General features: G+C 45.3%; 1 protein-coding gene across 3 annotated transcripts in view; it reads right to left on the bottom strand.

Moving 5' to 3' along the window:
- Window positions 1–20,166, bottom strand: part of CALN1 (calneuron 1) — a 132,079-nt gene that overhangs the window by 93,342 nt on the left and 18,571 nt on the right. The window contains exons 1-2 of one of the 3 annotated variants that reach the window (XM_061363649.1): window positions 14,625–14,942; window positions 276–400 (exon numbers count right to left, since the gene is read on the bottom strand). In XM_061363649.1, coding sequence (XP_061219633.1) covers window positions 276–393 — 118 coding nt within the window. In that variant the 5' untranslated portion in view covers window positions 394–400; window positions 14,625–14,942. Of the gene's footprint in view, window positions 1–275; window positions 401–12,973; window positions 13,636–14,624; window positions 14,943–20,166 lie in introns of those variants that run through there. The other 2 variants (XM_061363648.1, XM_061363647.1) reach the window with 2 other exon arrangements.

Genomic DNA, 20,166 nt, shown 5'->3' with positions numbered 1-20,166 from the left:
CCCATAAGAAGCAGCCTTATTCTTTCAAAAAAACTGCCTTATTCCTAGGCAGAAGGACAGAATCTGAGGCTACAGTCAGTCCACAGCTTTCAACATAACCGTGATTAGAACCTTTTCTTTGTCCCTGATCTGCCAAGCCATCTCACTTCTGACCTGCCTTTTGTTCCTTGCTTCACAGGGAGAATACCTCCAGTTATTGCATGATGACATTACAGAGAAGGTGAAAACAAGCCTTTCCCCATTCCCAGCTCCCTTTGGAAACCCACAAGGCTCACCATCTAGTTCCTCCACGGAGATATTTGCTAGCTGTTCGCTGTCACTGCCAGCAGAGAGTGAGCGGTTCAGGTAGTTGCCTTTGTACAACAAGCCAGCTGTTACATGGTGGAATGGCATCTTCTCCCTGTGCACAAGAGAAAGGCTTGTTTTAGTTATTTATTATATTTAATTATTTTTATTATTATTTATTATATTTAATTATATATATTTATTTTATTTGAATAGTACAATAGCCTGCCTTGAAAGAGTAGCTGGACCAAAGCATCCTACACCAGGGAACGCACACTGAAGTTGGGTGCATGACTGATGGATTGCAGATTCTATTTAGTGCCTCAAAGACAGGGGCTAAACAAACAAACAGAAAAGCAGCAGCTTCTTCTTTATGCCAAACAAGCAGAGATAGAACAGCAGTGCCTTAGGCCTATGAGACTCCAATACTCATACTGCAGCTTTCACCCTAAAGATTTGCTACTTGCTAATAATTATGGAGTGCATAGGGGTCTACATTGACATGCAACTAAAAAGTCACAGGATCCAGCAGCAGGACTTTGAAAGAGTCTGGACACCAGCTCTCAGACCCTGCTCTGGAGCATCTAGACCCCTAAGACAGTTCAAATCCCCCACCCAGAGCATCCTGCTGATCGAGCTGCAGGTTGCACTTCCACTCCAGATTTCAGTGGCCCTTGCTGAAAGAAGAAAATTCACATTCAAGCTGGGCCCAAGAAAGAACATTTTCATCTCACAAATATGACAGCTAAAGAAAAATACTGCTCAATGGGAGGCTGTAGCAGAAAAGTGTTTGCAAACTTAGCAGGTATAAACACCGCAGCCTGGTGAAGGGCAACCATCTGCACAGACAAAAGTGGAAATTACTGTCAGCAGCACTTACACATTGATTTAGGATACACAAGAAAGAGGCAAGTTTGCCAAAGTCAATTGAAATATTAAGAGGAAGATTTGTCATCCCCCTGGCTGGTTTCAATCAGTGCAGCCCCATCATGGGCCTATTGCAATTTCTGCTGTACATTTCCAGCAGATATAAATCAGCAGAGTCAACAGAGCCACCCAGGCACTATCCGAAGATCTGGCCCAGGGTTTCTGCAGGGGCTGGAAGGTGGCCAGGACATGCTGGGCAGTACCATTGGGAACAGACCATTAAGATAAATTTCTATGGCAACTTTGGCAGATCTCGCTCATACCAGTGGGGGACAAAGCCCCTTGGTAACAAACTCCAAGGGCGTTCTCACTACAGCCACACTTGCTTTGCCATAAAGAGATAAGTGCCACCTACTGAATCATTCTCCAGCCAACACTACAATTACAAGGATGATCTGGCTTTTACTCAGCCATATGTTCTTACCACAGTCAATAGAAGAAAATATATACACACATATATATGCATTAATTTTGTAACAAATGGCTTCTTGCCTCACTGAGTTAGTAGAAGCTTTAATAGACTCACCAAGAGCAAACTAAGCTCAGGACACAGGAAAGCAAAGAAGAAAAGCCACGAGGTTTCTCTTGCGCTGCTTAGCACGTACCCAGAATTTCTCTTGCAGTAATTATGTAAATAAATCCTAATCGCAATTTTAAGTATTTTTATTTGGGAGCCAGTTTCTTCAGCAGCACATTAGAAATCGTAAACAAGGTTTTCTTTTTCATTAAGCCTAGCTGTAATTTCCCAGCACTTGCCGATTAATGTATTTCATTCTGATATATTACTCACTGTGACAGTGCTCTACACCAAGACAGGAACTTTACCTGCCCATAGGGAGACCCATAGGCAATGTCATCTTTGGTACCACAATAAGTCCAAACAAACAGGGGGCTGGAGAGACACTTCCAGCCCTTTGCACCTTCTTCATTATCTTCCAGTCCCATCACAGAGTATTCAGGCAACAATCGATTCATGTTTTCACCCAATAATCACATGCCCAGTGTAAAAGCAATTATGCTGATTAACCCTATTGAATAAAAAGATTTAAATCTAACACCTGCAGCAGCCCAGGCAGGGTGAGCTTGTACTGCAAATGCAGTATGAAATGAGCCCATGATGCTGGGGGCAGCCCTGGGTGAAAGGAGCTCACCCATCATTGGAGTAGCTGCAAGCCATGGATTCAGGTGCACTAAAGCATTTCAGAAGCCACTTTCCCTGCCTTTGTTTCTATAGCCATTTAAAAAAAATGACAATGCATCTCCCTGAGGGCTAAAGTGTTTCAAATCCGTTCCCACTTGGGAGCCTGTAATACATTTTAGTACTGGGGGTGATGACCCATGATATCTGACTGTGAGAAATCCTAAATTCTACCACCTAAGAGTATTTTTTTTTTTAATTGCAATATTGTTGAACAGAAACCCTGCAGAGATTCAGGAATTCAGCAGCTCTCAGTCTGCCTCCAGTTTTAACAAGAGATGCTCAAAAATGGACCAGTAGCAGCTCCAGCACCAGATGTTCAAACACGGATGCGCAGCTGCACTTTGGGAGCACTCAGCATCCTGTAGACAGGAGCCTGCTGTCAACACCAAACCTGCACAGAGGCAAAAAATGGCCAGAAGGGGTAATGAAGGGTGTGGGACGTAGGAGCTCACAAGGAAAAGCACCATGTTTTGCAAATCACCCTGTGTTGAAACACATAAAAATCTTAATGGAAATACATAGGTGCCCAATGCCTGTCTGGAAACAAGAGGTCTGTCCTAGCACAGTCAGATCAGTCCAGTCTCATTTTGAATTTAGCCTAAATGTCCATATTAGAAACACGGTAACCTTAAGCTTGCCTTTGGCTGCTCCTTCCAGTGTCAGCTGAGACCCTGAGTAAACTCACACTGGTGCTAATGGGATCCATCCCACACCCAGTGCTTGGTCAGAAGCAGACGCAGATGCTGGAGAGCAGGGCGTGACAGCTTTCTGTGTCTTCATCATGTTAAACTTGAAGCAATGGGCACTCACTTCCTCTGGATGGGAATAGGGATGATGCCCCAGCACTTGCCCTGCTTGGCAGAGCTGCACAACAAGCCCCCAGGCAGGCAGCTAAGCAGTGAGCTTTGCTCTCCGTCACCGAGCGGTCAAGACAGACACATTTTCCTCTGAGCAACTCACAAACTGAAAGCACTTTTCAAAGGCATAGTGGGATTTTGGAGCACTGAAATCTCCTTGAATAATATGATGAAAACATTGACATTTAACCAAAAAGCCCTCAAAGAACCCATAAACATGTGTATGGAAATGTTACCATAGTACCTTGCCAAGGTTTCAGTCTCTGTGCCAAGCTCAGCAGCAGGTTACATCCCCCGTAACGCCCGGCGCAGCAGCACTGCCAGCTCTGCTCCTTCCTTTCAGCACAACCACATTTGTGAAATTTAGAGGAGGTTTGTAAGCAATGTCAGGGATAAAAAAGCAGTTACACGATGCTCACATGTCTACTCTCGCTCCGCTTCGCATTCACCACCAGCTCCTGTCATCTGTCTTTTAAAAGGGCTTTCAGACCCAATTGAAAATCTACACAACGATTAAACTGGAAGGTTTAACTTAAATATCGGTCAATGAGATGGAATCAGGATCAATTTATATTGATCCTGAATCTCTCTTGGTAGTTACCAATTTGGAAAAGATTTCTTGACAATCTTCCTCCTGCGTGCAGCACAAAATGATGTCCAGGAGTTGATTCTGGTGTTACAGCCTCAGGCACATAACACACAACACCAATGGTACTGCCTGGGTGTTACACCCAGCCAGTATCTTGTGTTTTCTCTATGCAGGTGTAATGGGTGGATCCTGGCTGCTGCCCAGCAGGTTGTGATTTGGTCTAACTGGTCCTCACCCTGGATGCTGACTGGCCCTGCAGCTACTGCCCCATGGGCATCAAACAGTGTAGGCAGAAACGATGCCTATGGGAAAATACATTAGGACAATTGAGATCTCTGCATAAATCTGGCTGAGTTTGAGTAGAAGGCTCAAGCTGATGACATGGAAAAACATGGGAAAAAATACATAATACATGGGTGGACAAGCACACATGTGCAGTACAAGAGCAGTAGCTTCATTTTCTTAGGAAACTGGGCTAAAAAACTCAACAGGAATACATAGAAAATCCATGAAGCAACCAGATGGTAGGGAAACTGGAACAGTAGCTGTAAAGTCCCCCAGCTTGCTCTAAAACCCTTTAAAAATTCATCAAATGAAGTAATGGTGTTAAAGTTGCTTCTCCCTGGGCAGAGAAATGTTATAACATCCAAAACAAATAAGAGCAGTGGCTTCTGAAAAAGTTATATCTTTTTCCCCAGAGCTGAAGGATTGCCATGATCTTTACAGGTAGTCTGTGTAATATCTAGCTGGATCCAAAGGGAAGAGCAAATAACGACCTAAATATCACCTGGGAAATTCCTGGGCCATTGGATCTGGCATTCTCTGGGGACGATGCATCAGTCAGGGGACACAACCAACTTCCCAAAGAGTCTTTCCTGCTATTCTCGTACAACTTCCTTTCATTGCTGTCCATGCACTAGTCCCTTTCCTTCCTCCCAAGGAGACAGTAACAGCTTGAGTCATAGTTAGCCCATGCTCTCTGGCATGGGAGCAACATGGGCAAACATGTCCATGTTTGTAGCCAATATAGTTAAGGAACTACAAATCAAGAGTTTTGCTGCAGACACGTAGGTTTGGCAAAGTCCTTCATCTAGGAGAAGCACTAAGTCACTTTGTCCCTTATCACCTGCCTTCACTGTTGCTAAAAATAGCTCTAAGGATTAATTTTATTTTTTTTTTCAATTTACTTTGTGCAAAAACTTGGCACCTCAAATGCAATATGAGCCCAAGCTCCCAAAGCAAAGTCTGGATAGCCCAAAGAGCTTCATTTTGGCATGGGGAGGATGCAAAGAAGGGGAGCATCAAGAGCTCTGTAATGAGGTGTAAAGATTTAAACTGCTGCAATAAAACGCAGAAGTCTTTGTTTAATCAGTCTCAATTCTGGTGTGTAGAGAGACACAGGAATGAAAGTGTGCTCAGGCAGATGGCTTTTGCTGTAGCTACAAAACCAATATAAGTGGGTCCTGGAAGGCTGCCTTGGGATTGAGAAAAATAAGATCTGGTGCATAGGGAGCCTTAAAAGAAAGACCTAAAATAGATCCTCCAGGGAGGAAAATCTTTGAGGAAATTTGTATTTTCCAACTATTGGTACCAATAAATCCAAATTCCCCAAAACACATGGAAAGGCACATTTGGGCTATATATAAACATATCTATCGCAGGAAGAGAAAGGCAAGAGCCTCCCTGCTCCCAGCCCGCCTCGGCAGCCTGCGCAGAGCAGTAAACACACCGGACCATTTTTGGAAGCCAAATTTCTTCAGACTGTAATGCAAAGTCATTGGGCTGTGAGTGCAAGTGAGCCCTAAACCTTCCTCTGAAAGAGTTTTTCTTTTACTTCTGGAAAACAGGAGTGCTCTCACTTTCTGGGAGCAGGGCTGGTTATCATAAGGCATTAACACACATGACTTTTCAGGACATTAATCCATCCAGATTAATTTAATACCTTTTGCAAAGATGTATGGTCTGCAACCATGAGACCTTAATACACAGTGCACAAACACACATGTGAGATTCACTATGTATTTGCTAGTGGTGATACAAGTAGAAGCTAAAACGACACTAGGAATACTTTCAGCCCTGACCCTCCATACCCACATCTACCCTCATCCTTATCACACTGTACACAGCATTCCTGCTGTATGTCATGATTTATTGGTATAAACCAAAAAAAATATCCCTTGTTTCAGAAAATGACTAAGAAAAAGGAGATCTCCTTGTTGGTAAATACTGGGTTGGAATACTAGCACTAAAGTTCCCCATGGTAATCTATAGGGGAAAGGGTTTTAAAACCCTTAGACCATTTTCAGCATTTAAGGATACAAGACAGAAAAAAAGTCCTCTGAAATACAGAAAACAAGATCTGAGTGACAAGCCTAATGGATATAGTGCCACAGAGGCACTTCATGAGAGACAGACTTCCTGGTTCGAGGACTACAAAGCGATAGGAGCTTCAGATGGTTTTGTGCTTTCTTTTTTCCCCACCTTCTCCAGAAAACTTGAAATGAAAAAGAGGAAGGTCACTTGAAAAGACATCACATCGCTAAACAACTGATGCTTCATGGCTGCCTTTGAATTCTGTGTGGCAGAAAGGAAGAGCTGCGGATGCCAGGTCAAGTACAAAATATACACGTTTTTCCGAAAGCTGAACATGTGAGAACACGGTAGGACAATTTAAAACCATAGTTGTTGTTTGTTATTTTTTAACTATGGCCCAAGCTGATCCTCAGCTTAAACTGCCTGGAGGAGACGGCTGCAAGGACTTGATAGCTCTGTATCTCCAGGGCAAGCGCATCACACTGTAAAGGGATAAAGACCCCTTTCCATTCCCAAATGGGCTTAAACCTGCATTACTAGAGACCAGTCATTCATAAAGACTCACCAGCATTTCATCCATTCAGCCAAGCTCCTCCTAGCCGCCAAACTCATCTTTGTCTTTTGCAGACAGCAATCCTTAGCTTTTTTGCTGCCCTCTCCCACTTTCTGCCACTGAGCCACTTTCTGCTACTGCTGCCTCAGGGGTTAAGTTTAGCCAGGGTTAGTAAAACTTCCCCATCTTCACCTGAACCACAGCTGGTTTGAAAGCTTCTGAGCTGATATTAAAAGCTAACAGAAAAATCAGCAACAAAACAGAAATCTCTGAATTTTCCTCTCTTCTCCCTTCAATAATTCATCTGGAAAGATGAAAAGATCAGTTTGGAAATGGAGCTTTTATCCCTGGGGAAGCTGCAGCATGCATGCACCAGCCTACTGTTCCCTCTTATGGGTTCAGCTCCTCTATAAGACAACAGGACCCATAGCGTGCATCATCCAGGGGCTTCCAAGAAAAGACTGATGACATGGCAAAACTTTATGAGAGGAAAAGCAATGCAGGCTACTAAAAAGCTCTAAAATCTCCAGGCAAAGGGTTTCTGTGGCTGGAAGCTGAAGGCTATAAGCATATAAATTAGAAATTAAAGCAAGAATTTTTAATGGCAAAGGTCATTAACCATTGGAACAAACTACCAGAATTACTACCTTGCTGTCTCCCAGACAAGACCAGATGCCTTACTGGAAGACATGCTTTAGCGAGTGCAAGCTACCAAGCTTGGTATTGGAATTAACAGGGTGAAATCTAATGGCTTGTGATACATTGGTCTCCAGATTAGATGCCCTGACACTCCTCCAGGGCCCTAAAATCCAGGAGTCTGTGAAGGCACCCCAAGGGCCTGAGCAGCATCAATGCCGAGACGATGCCACCTGCACCTGGTAGACCTGCCAGCTCCTCAGCACTGTCCCAGGCACCTTCCACCTCACCTTCAGTTCATTTTTCCCTTTCCAAAACTGCCCAGTTAATATTGCCAAGGGGAGAAATGACCACCCTGTGCCTACCCCAGGGATGCCTTGCCAGAATGCAGCAGGGACTTCTCCTGCCCTCACCCATGTAATCGGCTTCCCTATCACTCAGGAGATGGAGGTGTGGACAAAGTCAACATGAAGCACTTTTAGCTGAACACACATGGCAAGTCAGTGGTGCCAGAGAGGCTTTGTACCATCACCCGCATCTGCTCAATTACACCAACAAAACCATTCGATTTCTTCTGGAACACCCAGCTCATTTTTTTCCAAGTAGATGAACACAAGAAGGTAATAGCGATCTAACTGATAGAGCATAGAGTAACAAAGTCCTTGTTGGCAGTAAGAAAAAAGTACCACAGGCACGTTAGCTGAAATGAAGAGAATGTCAAAACAGTGAGGAAGTGTCCCCTGTGTCCCTATAATGCATTTTCAACACATGTCCCTGCTCTGCTCAACCATTTCCTCCTCCACTCACAACTGTTGAGGGCTTGCTTATTGAGAGTGTCTTGAGGACAATTTTCTGAGCATGCTTCTGTTCATCTAATCATGTCCAGTTGCCTTCAATTCACAGGCATAAATCAGACATGAAGACGTTATTAGCAGAGATTCCTGGCACCCCCAGCACACTGAGCAAGCATCCTATTTAAGAAAACAATATACAATGGATTATTCATAACAGACCAAGTGCGTCACAAATGAGTAATTATAAACATGAAATATATCAATAATGACAATTTTTTTTACAGCAAAGTAACACACTGCAAATAGCCTGTTGGTTGATTATGTATTATTAATGAAATGCTAAAACATTTAAGATTTTTAACAGGACAGTTAATTACTCCCAGTAAATATGACTTATGCCAGGCCTCTTCTTTAAAGGAGGCTTTTGGACATCTGGTGAAGGTTATTTTTTAAAAGCAATAGCTGATGGTTCCTACAGAAAGTTCCCAGGAGCTATGAGGACTGGAGCCATCAACACACATAAATGAGCAAGAAGGAAATTAAAGAGGCGAGGGTAACCTGAACACTGGAATAATCATATAAATCAAGGTGGATCATAGTGCAAGATTCAAACCAAGATACACTACAAACATTTTCCCACTGCCAACATTCAGGGCTAGTAGTTTCCTTGAGAAAGTATTTTCATAAAGAAACTATGGCCCAGCTTTAAAAGAGGATCCAAATCTAAAAACAGAATCCCAGTTTACTTGCCTGGAGAGGGACAACTGACCCTAATGAAGACCTGCCCCAACAAGAAGTTTTCAGAACCACCAGGCTGGTTATTGTTAACTGCTATTAAGCCAGGAACGGGCTATGGTGAAAAAGGGTTCAGAGACTGTTGTGTTCATGGCACCACTTCATGCAGATAACTGGAAGCATCAGCGGCAGGATGCACAGGACTTGTAACACTACTGCCAAAGGTGGCCAGGCCATCCACGAAATGGTGCATTGCCCACACAGAGCAGCTGTTTAACACCAACCACTACCCTATATTGATGCTTATAGGAGCTATATAGGTAGATCCCAAACCTGCAGTGACATCTATGCATGCACAGAAGTGAGCAGGAATGGAACTTCTTCAAAAGGTAAGCCCTGGAGCTCCAATGTTGCAAAGCTTTGAAGCACACCCAGGGCTCAGCAGGATCTGAGCACATGCTAGAGCACCTCATCATCCAAGACCTTAATTCACAATAAACCAAGTACTACCAGAGAGAGCTGAGCTGCCTCAAGAAAGCCTGCACTTCTTCCTTTGTGAGCTACTGGTCTTTGGAAGATTATAGTAAAGCTGTTCCAAGAAACCAAAATGATCATTTCCTGCTGGAGCTCAGTATTTAGCTCTTGGGGTGGCACAAATTACAGCATCCTTATTTTTATTTCAGTATTTATTTGAAGGGAATGTACAACAGAAATCTGATGCTGGCTGTATTTTAAACCCACGAGCACTCTGTAAACAAGTTAGACCCAGAGAGATTTGCATGTTTCTTCTTGAAACATAAGGAGAAGCAGCGAGACTGAATAATTGAAAACAGTTATGGAGACTTCATTTTCTTGTTTTTCCTGGGATTTGCTCTTGGGCTGGCTACTCCCAACTTTAATACCTGGCAGGGATGATCAACTATTTGGAATCTCATTTGCATTATAGTTGATATGCGACAGCTTTCCATAGGGAAATCACTGCCCCGGCAGAGGTCAACAATTTGCAGGAAAAAAGGGTAGAGAGGACATTTTTCTTAAAGTGCAGCTTTTAAAAGGGGTCAGAGCAGAGTACTTAAGGATGAATACATAAATATATCTCAAAAAAACACATTACTGTGACATCTCTGGTAGCCTCTGGATATGTCCTCAAACCCTTTGAAAAGCTTGAGAATTGGTGGCACAAACTTGTCTGGGTCTTCAAACACATGCCTATGGGGCACACTTCCCCTGGAGGGGCCGCAGCAGCCATGGGAGGCAATGGCAAAATTCCAGTTACCTTCACTGAGACAGGTTGCAAGCACCAGCAGTGCTCATCCAAGCCAATGAGCTATTTGCTTAGCTGTTTGCCTAAGGCTTTGCAGGACTGGGTAACCCTTCGAACTGATGGTTGTATCTATGCAAACAGCTATGGTCCTGCAAACAGAGGAGAATGAAGAAAACCTCATTGAAGTGGATCAGTCCTGGTGCAGGCAACAAGCTCACTGCAACTCATTAACTTCAGCGAGGCTCTGCCTTACTGACCTCTTTGCAGAATCAAGCCCCTGGCAGGAACGAGTATAGAATGCAATGAGAATTGAGGTTAGGAAGGAATAAAGCCAAACTGGAATTTGTGCAGAGTATCAGTGGATGCTGTTCCCTCAACTGAACAAGCTTCCAGCTTCTCGGGTTGCTCACGTTACTGTTTAACGTGCCAGCGTCAAGGATAAAAAGATTCTGAGGACACTATTTGCACACAGCAGCTCTCTGCAAGCACACATGCCCACCACAATGTCACCTGTGCCACCCCAGGCACTTGGGATCCCCCAGGACACAGAGTGCCTGCAGGCAAAGCAGCCACATTTTGACCCTTGCTGCATTTACAAATATCCAAAACCCTCCTGCAGACACCACAGGGGAGAACTTCAATAAACACAGAGGATGATGAAGGAAATACAGAAGGGTGAGGAAAGTGGACATCTTAGCCCCAAAACAGCACCTCCAGCAACGTGTCCCCAGTGCTGCTAGGTACCAGTGCAGTGCTGGCGGTTCAGACACAAACACAGCAGCACCCATGCCTTGACACCCCACTTTGCAATGCCTACACCCCAGGAGGTTGGCTGAGATGCCAGCACACCAGGGTATGGCCACAGGCAACAAACAGGGTGGATCCAAGACCTCCATCCAGGTTAAATGCCTCGATAATGCATGAAAAAGGGAGGTATATGCTGCCTGAAAGCTTCATCTATGAACAGACCTAATGACAGCATACAGTGCAGATGTTTAAGGTTTTCTTTTATCATGCTGTAGAAATGTATATACAATTATGCCCAGTAAGCCTCCACAAGCAGACGTTAAGTTCAAGGAATGAGAGGGCATCTTTATAACCACCCACTGAATTTCTATGCATTTTGCGTCCTGCCTAATGACTTTAGGTTCAACAGACAAAATCCACACTGTGGCTTTAATTACCACTTGCTTAATGTCTTTATTCTGAGAAATATTTTCACATTTTCATGCTTTTATCAAAGTAGACTGTGTTTAATTAGAAGCAGACCTATAAAGCAGTTTGTTTCTACTGCCCTTTTCTCATGATAGCCCAAGTACTATTGCATAATACCCAGTATTTACTTTAGTTTCTTGCTTACACTTTTAACACTCATAGGTTAAAAATACAGTTAAAGGCTACCCAGTCTTGCAAAGCTTCTCCATGCCTATCAGTTCCCCAGTTAACGGCTGAGCTAACCAATATATCTTTAGCTGTGGTGTATAAAACTCACTTGGTATTGGTTACAGGACTCAAAAATCATTTCACTTTACCTTAGCAAGCCACCTGGCTAAAATAAATGCTCCCAGATCCATTCAGTATTCCCAGCATATTGTGAAAAGGCTCTGCCTGTTTCATTTTTACATTGCTTAATAGATTGCCTGGCATATTTCATGCCGAATCAATAAAGCTATATGTGCACAAATCGACCAAAATTATGTTTGTTGGTACTGCTAATATAAGTAGCTTCTCAATAGGTATTTTGTTCAGTTTACAGTAACTCTGGAAGATAAGACATGCAGAGCACTACCACCTTGCTACTGGTCAAGGAATGATTTTTGCTTAGAAATTAGGCCATTTCAAGAGAAATTAAACAAGAGGACTTGCATTGCATTGTAACTTACAGGGGAAGTTACAGAAAAGGAGGCTGTGGGAGATGCATGGGACCAGCCATTTACAGGTACCAAACCTGGACTGGGATTTAGTCTGTTGAAGGGAAGCCTGAACAAGTGGCCACAAAAACGCTGTTTATATATCCATCTGTATTTATACATACCCATATATTATGATATTATAGGAACACACTGCATCAGCATAATCCTCAAGCACATTATGACTGGATAAAAACTGCATGATAATGGAGTCAGGGAGAGTGTGAGTACAGAGAGAAGGTACGGCCCTTCTCCCTGCATAGCTGAGACAGGAAAGGATGGGGATTTTGGTTAAATTAGCACCTGGGCAAACTATTTCACATTAAATGTTATTCTTTCTCTCTGCAAGCTAGGTTTCTCCCTGGGATTCACTAGCAGGGAGATGGATGCACAGTGGGTTTGTTCACTGATGAACTCCATCAGTTTGTAGGATCAGGCCAGGGCCAGGGCCTGATCCTGCCCCATTGAAAAGTTAAGGGAAGGTGTTGTGAGAAACAGGCAAGGTCTACACAACACCAAAGAGCACAGCACCAGAAGCCAGCTCCTGCAGGACAAGCCCTCCTACATATAATACCATGAGCCCTCCACCACCTTCCCCATCCCTCACTGGCCAACTGGGATTCTGACTGGTGATACACAAACTGCCTCTCCAGAGCCAAGGCAAAGCATTTATGTATGGGTACAGTGCAGAGGGGATTTATCTACAGGTACAGTGCAGACTCTGAGGAAACAGTTAAGCATCCACAAAGACTCCAAAAACTGAAAAGATCAAGCTTCCCGTATCAAACCCTTCCCAGCAACAAACATTCATGCCAGTGGGGAAAGGACGCATGCAAAGACCCTTTCCCTCCACAAAAGAAGCCAGCTGGAATATTCCTTGTTTAAAAAAATGGCATTGAGAGCTCTTACCTGGTAAAATTTGTGTTCCCAGCTACCAGCACACCTACAGCACCAGGCTCTCATGGGGCATCACGCAAGGGTGCAACAGCGGATTGGTGCAGATCATGGAAGTTTACAGCCAGAAGCAAAGAAAAACCAAAAACCAAACACAAAACAAAACAAAAAATCCCCCAAAAGCCACAACATGACCCAAATGATATCCCTGCAATGGTTGTCTCGTTACAAACAAGATGAGATGAAGGAGGGGTTTTTTACTTGCTCTGAGGCATCATATGGAGCTTAATCACAGGCAGTTACGTATATGGTTCTTTTGGCCTTCAATCAAGAGTGTCATTTCGGTGGCAGCTGCCTACGTGATGTAAGCCACCTGGGTGATCCAGTCCTTTGCCAATCGCGGCCTTGTGCAGCTATTTTACAGCTGAACAATGGGGAAATCTGATTTCCCAGGCAGTGAGGAGATCCTCTTGTAGTCCAGCAAGCACATTGAGTGAGACAGGATCGCGCACCTCTCCTCCAGTGGAGTTACAGGCAACCACAGCCAGGGCAGACCTCAGCAAGCAGCTCCCTCAGCTGATCTCGTCCTGCTATCATTTCCCGATGGAGCCCGTCTGTATCCTGATGACTTTCAGCACACTCCAAAAGCCACCGAGAGCTGAGAACAAGCTTGCAAGCACAGCGTGACAAGCTTGCAAGAACAGCGCGACACAGTGCAGCGTAGACTAAGGGGGATGCAGCTGCTACATGGAAAACAGTCAAACTTGGTGGGTGGAAAAGGTCTGAGCTGCTGGTGAGTAACAGGAGAAGCAGCTCACACTCAGGACACCAGCAAAGCATGGCAGCTCAGCCTTCCTTAATGCATTCCTTTTGCTGCTCAAGTGGGGAAATCAGGAGGCAATCACTGCAAATCATGTATTAAATCTAGTGATTGAAATTATATCGGAAATAAAACGAGGTTGGGCTGAATACATTAGAGCTATTAGCAGGCATGTGGGTGACAGGCAGGGCTTTCTTTGGGAGCCTTTTGGTTGCCGACAGCGGCATCAGGAGGTGTCTGGGGCCAGATTCCTCTGTCAGGTATGATTTTGACAGAGTCATTAAGATCCATTTATTCAAACAGACGGAGGATGCTCTCTCTGCCCTGGGATCTTCACTCTTATCTAACTCCACAAGAGCAGGACACCGCATAGATACCGAGCACTCATTACATCACCCACGGTATGGACAAGGCAAGAAGCCCAGAAATGAAGAAAAAGAGGGTTTTTTTGGCAATAAAAAGTGATGTTACGCTGCTCCATGGCAACTTGCTTTCCCCTCTTCACAAACATGCGTGGGGACCAAACACCAAAAGGGGGGGGGGGGGGAATAAAACCACCCGTGAACAAACCATACACACGGAGGGATGGGGTACCAAGAGATGGCTGGAGGGGAAGCTCATCCACACCCGCAGACTCCCCCCTCACCCCAAACGCCATCCCCGAACTGCGCTGCACCCCGCTGGGGACCGGCCCGTCTGAGCCAGACGGTGGGGCTGGGGGAGCCCACTCTGCGGCCAACAGGTCTGTCACCCGTGGAGCACGGGTCGCCCCCCACCCGGGGACCGCGTGGAGCAACTGATGCTCCCCATGCTTCGCTGTGGGTTCTCCCCGCCTCCTCCACTCACCTCTCCACCAGCCGGCTCCTCCGCCACAGGTTTGCTCGGCTCCTCTTCCCCCCCCTAACCCCCCACCCCCCTTCCTCTAGATCGCTCCTGACCGAGTTATTCAGAGGAGGATGGAGGAAGGAGGCAGAGAAAGAGACATTCGAGAGGGGGGTGGGGGGGATTAAATGAAATAAATACAATACAATTAAATTAAAAATGGGGTGGAAATAGGTACTGCTGAAGGCTAATGCCGAGCGCGGGGCGGCGCGCTGCGGCTCAGCCCCCCCATGGCCCCGCCGAGCCCCTCCGCGCCGCCCCGCGCTCCCCCCCGGCAGCCCCGGCCAGGGCGGCGGCGCAACGCCCGCCCGGGGAACACCCCCCTCCGCCGCGGCCCACCTTGCGGCAGGCCCCCGCTAACCCCTTCCTGGCCGGCACCTCCGTGCTTCCTTCGTTTCCACCCCTCCACGAAACCCACGAGGGAAGCGGAGTGCAAGGGAGAGGGACCAGCTGCCCCATCCATCCATCCATCCATCCATCCATCCATCCCTCCAAGCATCCCTCCCCCCTTCCTCCACTACCTCCCACCTTTCCTCCCTCCCAGAGCTGCCAGGAAAAGACCACAACCACTATTATTCCACAACCCCTGTTACTCCACAATCCCTGTTACTCCACCAGCCCTTTTAGTCTATAACCCCAATTACTCCACCAACCACAAATAGTCCATGTTCACAGAATCACGCATCTGGGGCTAAGCCCCTTAGAAAGCTGGCTGCCTAAATGCTCTCCGGGTCTCTTTTAAGCACGTGTGTGTGTTTAAGCTGTCTTTTTTTCTGGTTTTTTTTTAGAAATGAAGAAACCATGGCTGCACATCTCTCCTGTGCACACAGAGGTGTGCGTCCCTGAACCTGGTGTCCCAGTTCAGCCACCCTGCCTGACCTGCTCTTTGATGCTGAGGAGGGCAGAGGAGCAGGACAAGTAGCTCCAAATCACAGATGCTGGCCGCTCTAGGGGAGTCCTGACTTCTCCATAGTCAAAGAGCAAGTACTTGAAGGAGTGCACTCTTCCCGGCTTGCTGAACATCTTCTTGGGCTTCTCAGCTGAACTAAAACTACTGCCACAGAGCACTTGGGAGGTACCTTTCCTGACCATAGTCATCACCAGAGCTTGGTGGAGCTGGCTTGCATTTCCAGCTCCCTCTCTGAAGGCACCAGAAGCACTGCCCAGCACGGGCAAATCCACTGAAACAGCCCTACCTGAGGGAAGCTGGACTGGGTGCTTACAGTGAGGTGAAATTTGGATAAAGACAGCTTAGGCTAAATACATAAGGGATGTTCTCACAGTGAAAACAGTTGACTATAGGAGAGTTTCTAATGGGAACCAAACACTCAACTAAAATTGCCTTGGTTGAATCTGGAAGACAGCCTGGATAGCCACCCAGCATCTACAGCAACACTCCCACAATCATGTAAGGACTGAACAAAGCCTTCAGAGTAAGCATCGATTTTATGGCTCAAAGGTGTTTAATTCACATCCTGCCGGTGTTGTACTTTTCTGATGTAAAATCCTTCCCCTTTCCTTCCTTTCAGCCTCATAGGGGTTGGAACTGGAGGAGCTTTAAGGTCCCTTCCAACACAAACCAGCCTGTGATTCTCATTTCTTACTAATTCCTAAATACATCCAGAATATCTCCAAGCTTGCGTCTGCATAAATAAGAACAGCCAGTGGCCCTTTCCTCTTGTTCACTGTTAAACTACAGAGCTGATCATGGCAAACCCTGTTATAAGATGTCCCTGGTGGGGTGGCCAGGGGAGTGGTGATGGAGGGCGTGCTTTCTGTGAGACCACCTCAGTAATCAGCACACAGACTGCTGCATCAGGCTCCTGAAAATGATACAGTGAGAGACAATATAATACTAAGGTGACAAAGTAATGCACTGAGAAATTATGCCAGGCAGGCAGGTTGCTGTCAGAGACCTGCCTGGCTGCCTGTTGGGGACCGGTGCTAGTTGTCACTGTCAGCACTGAGCTGTCACTCTAATAACAAGTGGTTTATCGCTTGATGTAATAGGCTACCAAGCTGTTGTTCACCAGTCACACTGATTACATGTGGGTACCACCCAGCTCACAGAAAGATGCTCAGCAAACCCACAGCTGTGTGGATCTCAGTTTTATTTCAGGTGCCTTTTTTGAGACTAAGGAAAGCAGTAGCCAAAGCATCAGGTGAGCACATGGTAAATATAGCAGCAATAAACACATCATCCAAAGGGAGGCAGGGTGACCCAGTGTGTGATATAGAAGAGGCTAGTGTCTTAAAAATATCCCTCATAATACCTAGACGTAAGGCCTGTAGGGTCAAACTTAGAGATAAAAGTCTTCTATTGAAATTACAGTTTTGCTTGGTTAGGGGTGACCCACTGTAATTAAAACTCAGATGGATCTGTAAGGCCACAGAAGAGAGGAGAGTCTGCAACTATCTCACACAGTGTCAGGGAGGGGGTTTCTAATCAGTGCAATTTTAAATGTCCTGAGAAATACACATTCACCCACTCCAGGGGGAGGGTTCAGTAACACTTCACAGTCTAATAGGTCTCATGAGTGGGATAAGTTTTTCAACTTTCAGCCCACTTTTTTATACTGCTTAATTTCCTCCCATTATTTCTGACGAAACACTTTGTGGAAGGCGTACAATTGCTCCCTAGCCTGGATTTTCATGTTTTAATGATGGTTAATTATTCCAGGAGAAACTTTTATTTTTACTTTTTATTCATCTTGCTTTTGCACTGGATGCTTTATCCTGAAGTTTAATTAGTGCATTTCAGAACTAAAGATCCAGATTAAATCACTGCTGAGCAAGCTCTGCTCCAGAATTTATGATCACTGTGCACAGTCTTTACTATACCTGCCAATGCAGGCAACTGAGTAATCAATCGATGGGTTATTTGGGAAACGAGCAAGCCAAACAGGTACTGCAGCCTAGCCTGTTGCTGCTGCTCTTCCTTTCTCTGCCACAGCAAGGAAGAGATGGATGAAGGCAATGATAATGGGTAGAAAGGGGCAGTCTCCACCTCTTTCAAACCTCAGTATGGGTATTGCACATCCTGAAAGCAAGTCTTGGATGCAATAACACGGGCAGATTTGCATCTCCAGCCCTACCATTTGCTTGAATCCAAGCTTTCATTTCATTCTATTAGAGAGATTGGGGCTGGCTGCAAACATCAGATGTAGGCATAGGTTTGGCACCAATCCATCTCCTTTCCTGCTGCCTCAAACACCAAGATTTTAATTCCAGCTCATCTGCAAATGCTAAAAAAGATTCAGTTTTGCAAAATAGTCCACTCTAGTGGAGCTCATCATGAAAGATGACCTACAAGGAGTTAAAAAAGGAAAATAAAAATTAAAACAAACCAAGAACTCCTTTTAATCACATTATCTCAAACAAACTAAAGCTATAGACAAACGCGATTACACCCACAAAAACCTGCTTGCTCCTATCCAAGAGTCCAAATACTTGTGGCTTAACCAGGGTCAGAACGTGTTGTGGAGATGGATGCGCACTTACACTCTTCCCTACTTGACATCCAGAAAGCTCATGCAAGGGGGGATATGTCCCCCAAAAAAATAAACAGAAATGCCCATGTGGGAGAGAAAAGCACCTCCTGTTCATGCCGCTGAGCAGACTGGCTTCATTCCTTTTATTTATACAGAGCAGCTCTGGCACATGCTGTAATAAAAACGGATAAGGTTTCAAGCCCTTCACTAGCCCACAAAAATAAGCTGACTCTCTGCACAGGCACCACAGGGCAAATAGCCCCAAACTTAACCCAGAAACCTCACAATTTCAGCAGGGAGGGTTGGGGAGCAGGAGCGGGGGGTATTGTTTTGTTTTGCTCTTCGAAAGATAGCCCTGTAATTTAGTGACTCAGACGTTCTACATCCTTTGTTGCTTTTCATTTTCAACATCTTTAAGCTGTTTGTGGAGAACGTGCTTATTTTTAGACTTTGCATCAGTGAGAGACATTTTAGCTGGTTCAGAGGGGAAAAGCTTCATTGAGATTTTTGTGTCTGGGGTGTTAATGGACAAATTTCCTGATGGGGAAATAGCTTTTCCCCTTTTTCTTACTTTTATATCTTGTTCAGCATCTGAGCAGTGATTTTCAGGTGAGAAGGGCTGTGCCCTTTGCTGCAAGTAGGGTCAGTCATATGCACTGAGGTCTGACTTGATGGAGGGAAGAGGAGGATGGCTACAAGCACAGGCAGACATATGATGGGGCATGAAGAGCAAATGGAGGCTCCAGGATTGCTGATCATCTTCCTCCCTCTTCATCAAATCTGCAAATCTTCATCTATGCTCTAGAAAGCCTCCATAGCATGGAGCAGGCTTTCAGCAGGTAGGGTGAAGGAGGAAAGCATCCCACAGCCAAGCACCAACACTCATTTCTCCATGCTGGCGCAAAAAAACCCAAAACAAAACAAAACAAAAAGATGGTTATTTTAGGTATCTTAGTGAATTCAGTTCAATTACAAAAATGGCAATGGGATTTTGGAAAATAAATGATTCCCCCCCCCCGCCCCGAAATTTGACTTTGCAAAACAGAAGATGCTTCTTGGGCAAGTTAAGAGACTTGGGGTTTGGCTTACAGCATCTAACACCTCCTCTCAGTTTACAGCTCAAAATTTTTTAAGGAAACTTGAAATATAAAATTATTATTAAAAAGGAAATTTCAAAATGAAAACTGGCTCAGCAGCCCCTCAAGGCCAGGCTTTACTTAAAGAAAAAAAAAAAAAAGGTCCAATTCTGCCCGCCTTTTTTTTCCTCCATCTTTAATTAAGTCAATCAACAATGGAAAGGCCTCCAAATGAAAACCACACAGGCACCGAATGTCTCCAAGCCTCCAGATGTGCATTCCTCCACCTTCCACTGGCAAGCTTGAAGCAATCACCGCTGTGCACTGGCTGCCCCATATCATTGGGGCATGCTCCTGGCTCAGAGGTGAGAGCAAGAGAGGCAGGGATGTGACATGTCCCGCTCCTCTGCATGCAAAGGACAAGAGGTGGACCCAAGCCATAGCCAAAAACATCCATGGGAGCATATAGACCTGATGCTGAGCTCTCAGGGCACATCCTATGGACTCTTTGCTTTGCACTATGGAGATATCTGGGGTTTACCAGCACATGGCACCTTGAAGCAGGCAGCAGGACACCATCCCCATTGTGTCCCTTGGTGCCAACTCACTCTGCAGTGGCACACACTGGGTTTGGTAGCAGCATGGCCCTGAGCTGGCTGCGGAGTGCACAGAACCAGCTCCCACGCCAGCAACAATAACTGCTCTTTGGCCACCTCAAAGGACACATTTGTAATTTTGCTGAAAGCCTCAGTCCTAATGGATGGTTGGAAACACTCCACGGCTCGCTGGCTGTCACTTCACTGGGGTATCACAGGCAGGTCAAAGACACTCCGTTTCTGTTCTGCAGTCTCCCACCATCACAAGACCCAAGGGTACATTTGAGGTTCGTGGCTCATGTTTAATGTTTTACATCCTGTTCACAACTCTTCCTTTCAGGGA

This window comes from Neopsephotus bourkii, unplaced genomic scaffold (assembly GCF_033783945.1).
Source record: "Neopsephotus bourkii isolate Nb327-2 ecotype Australia unplaced genomic scaffold, CSIRO-AGI_Nbou_v1 NB_1154, whole genome shotgun sequence".
Taxonomy (NCBI): domain Eukaryota; kingdom Metazoa; phylum Chordata; class Aves; order Psittaciformes; family Psittacidae; genus Neopsephotus; species Neopsephotus bourkii.
The sequence above is the reverse complement of the archived record's forward strand: the minus strand, read 5'-3'. Positions and strand labels throughout refer to the sequence as shown.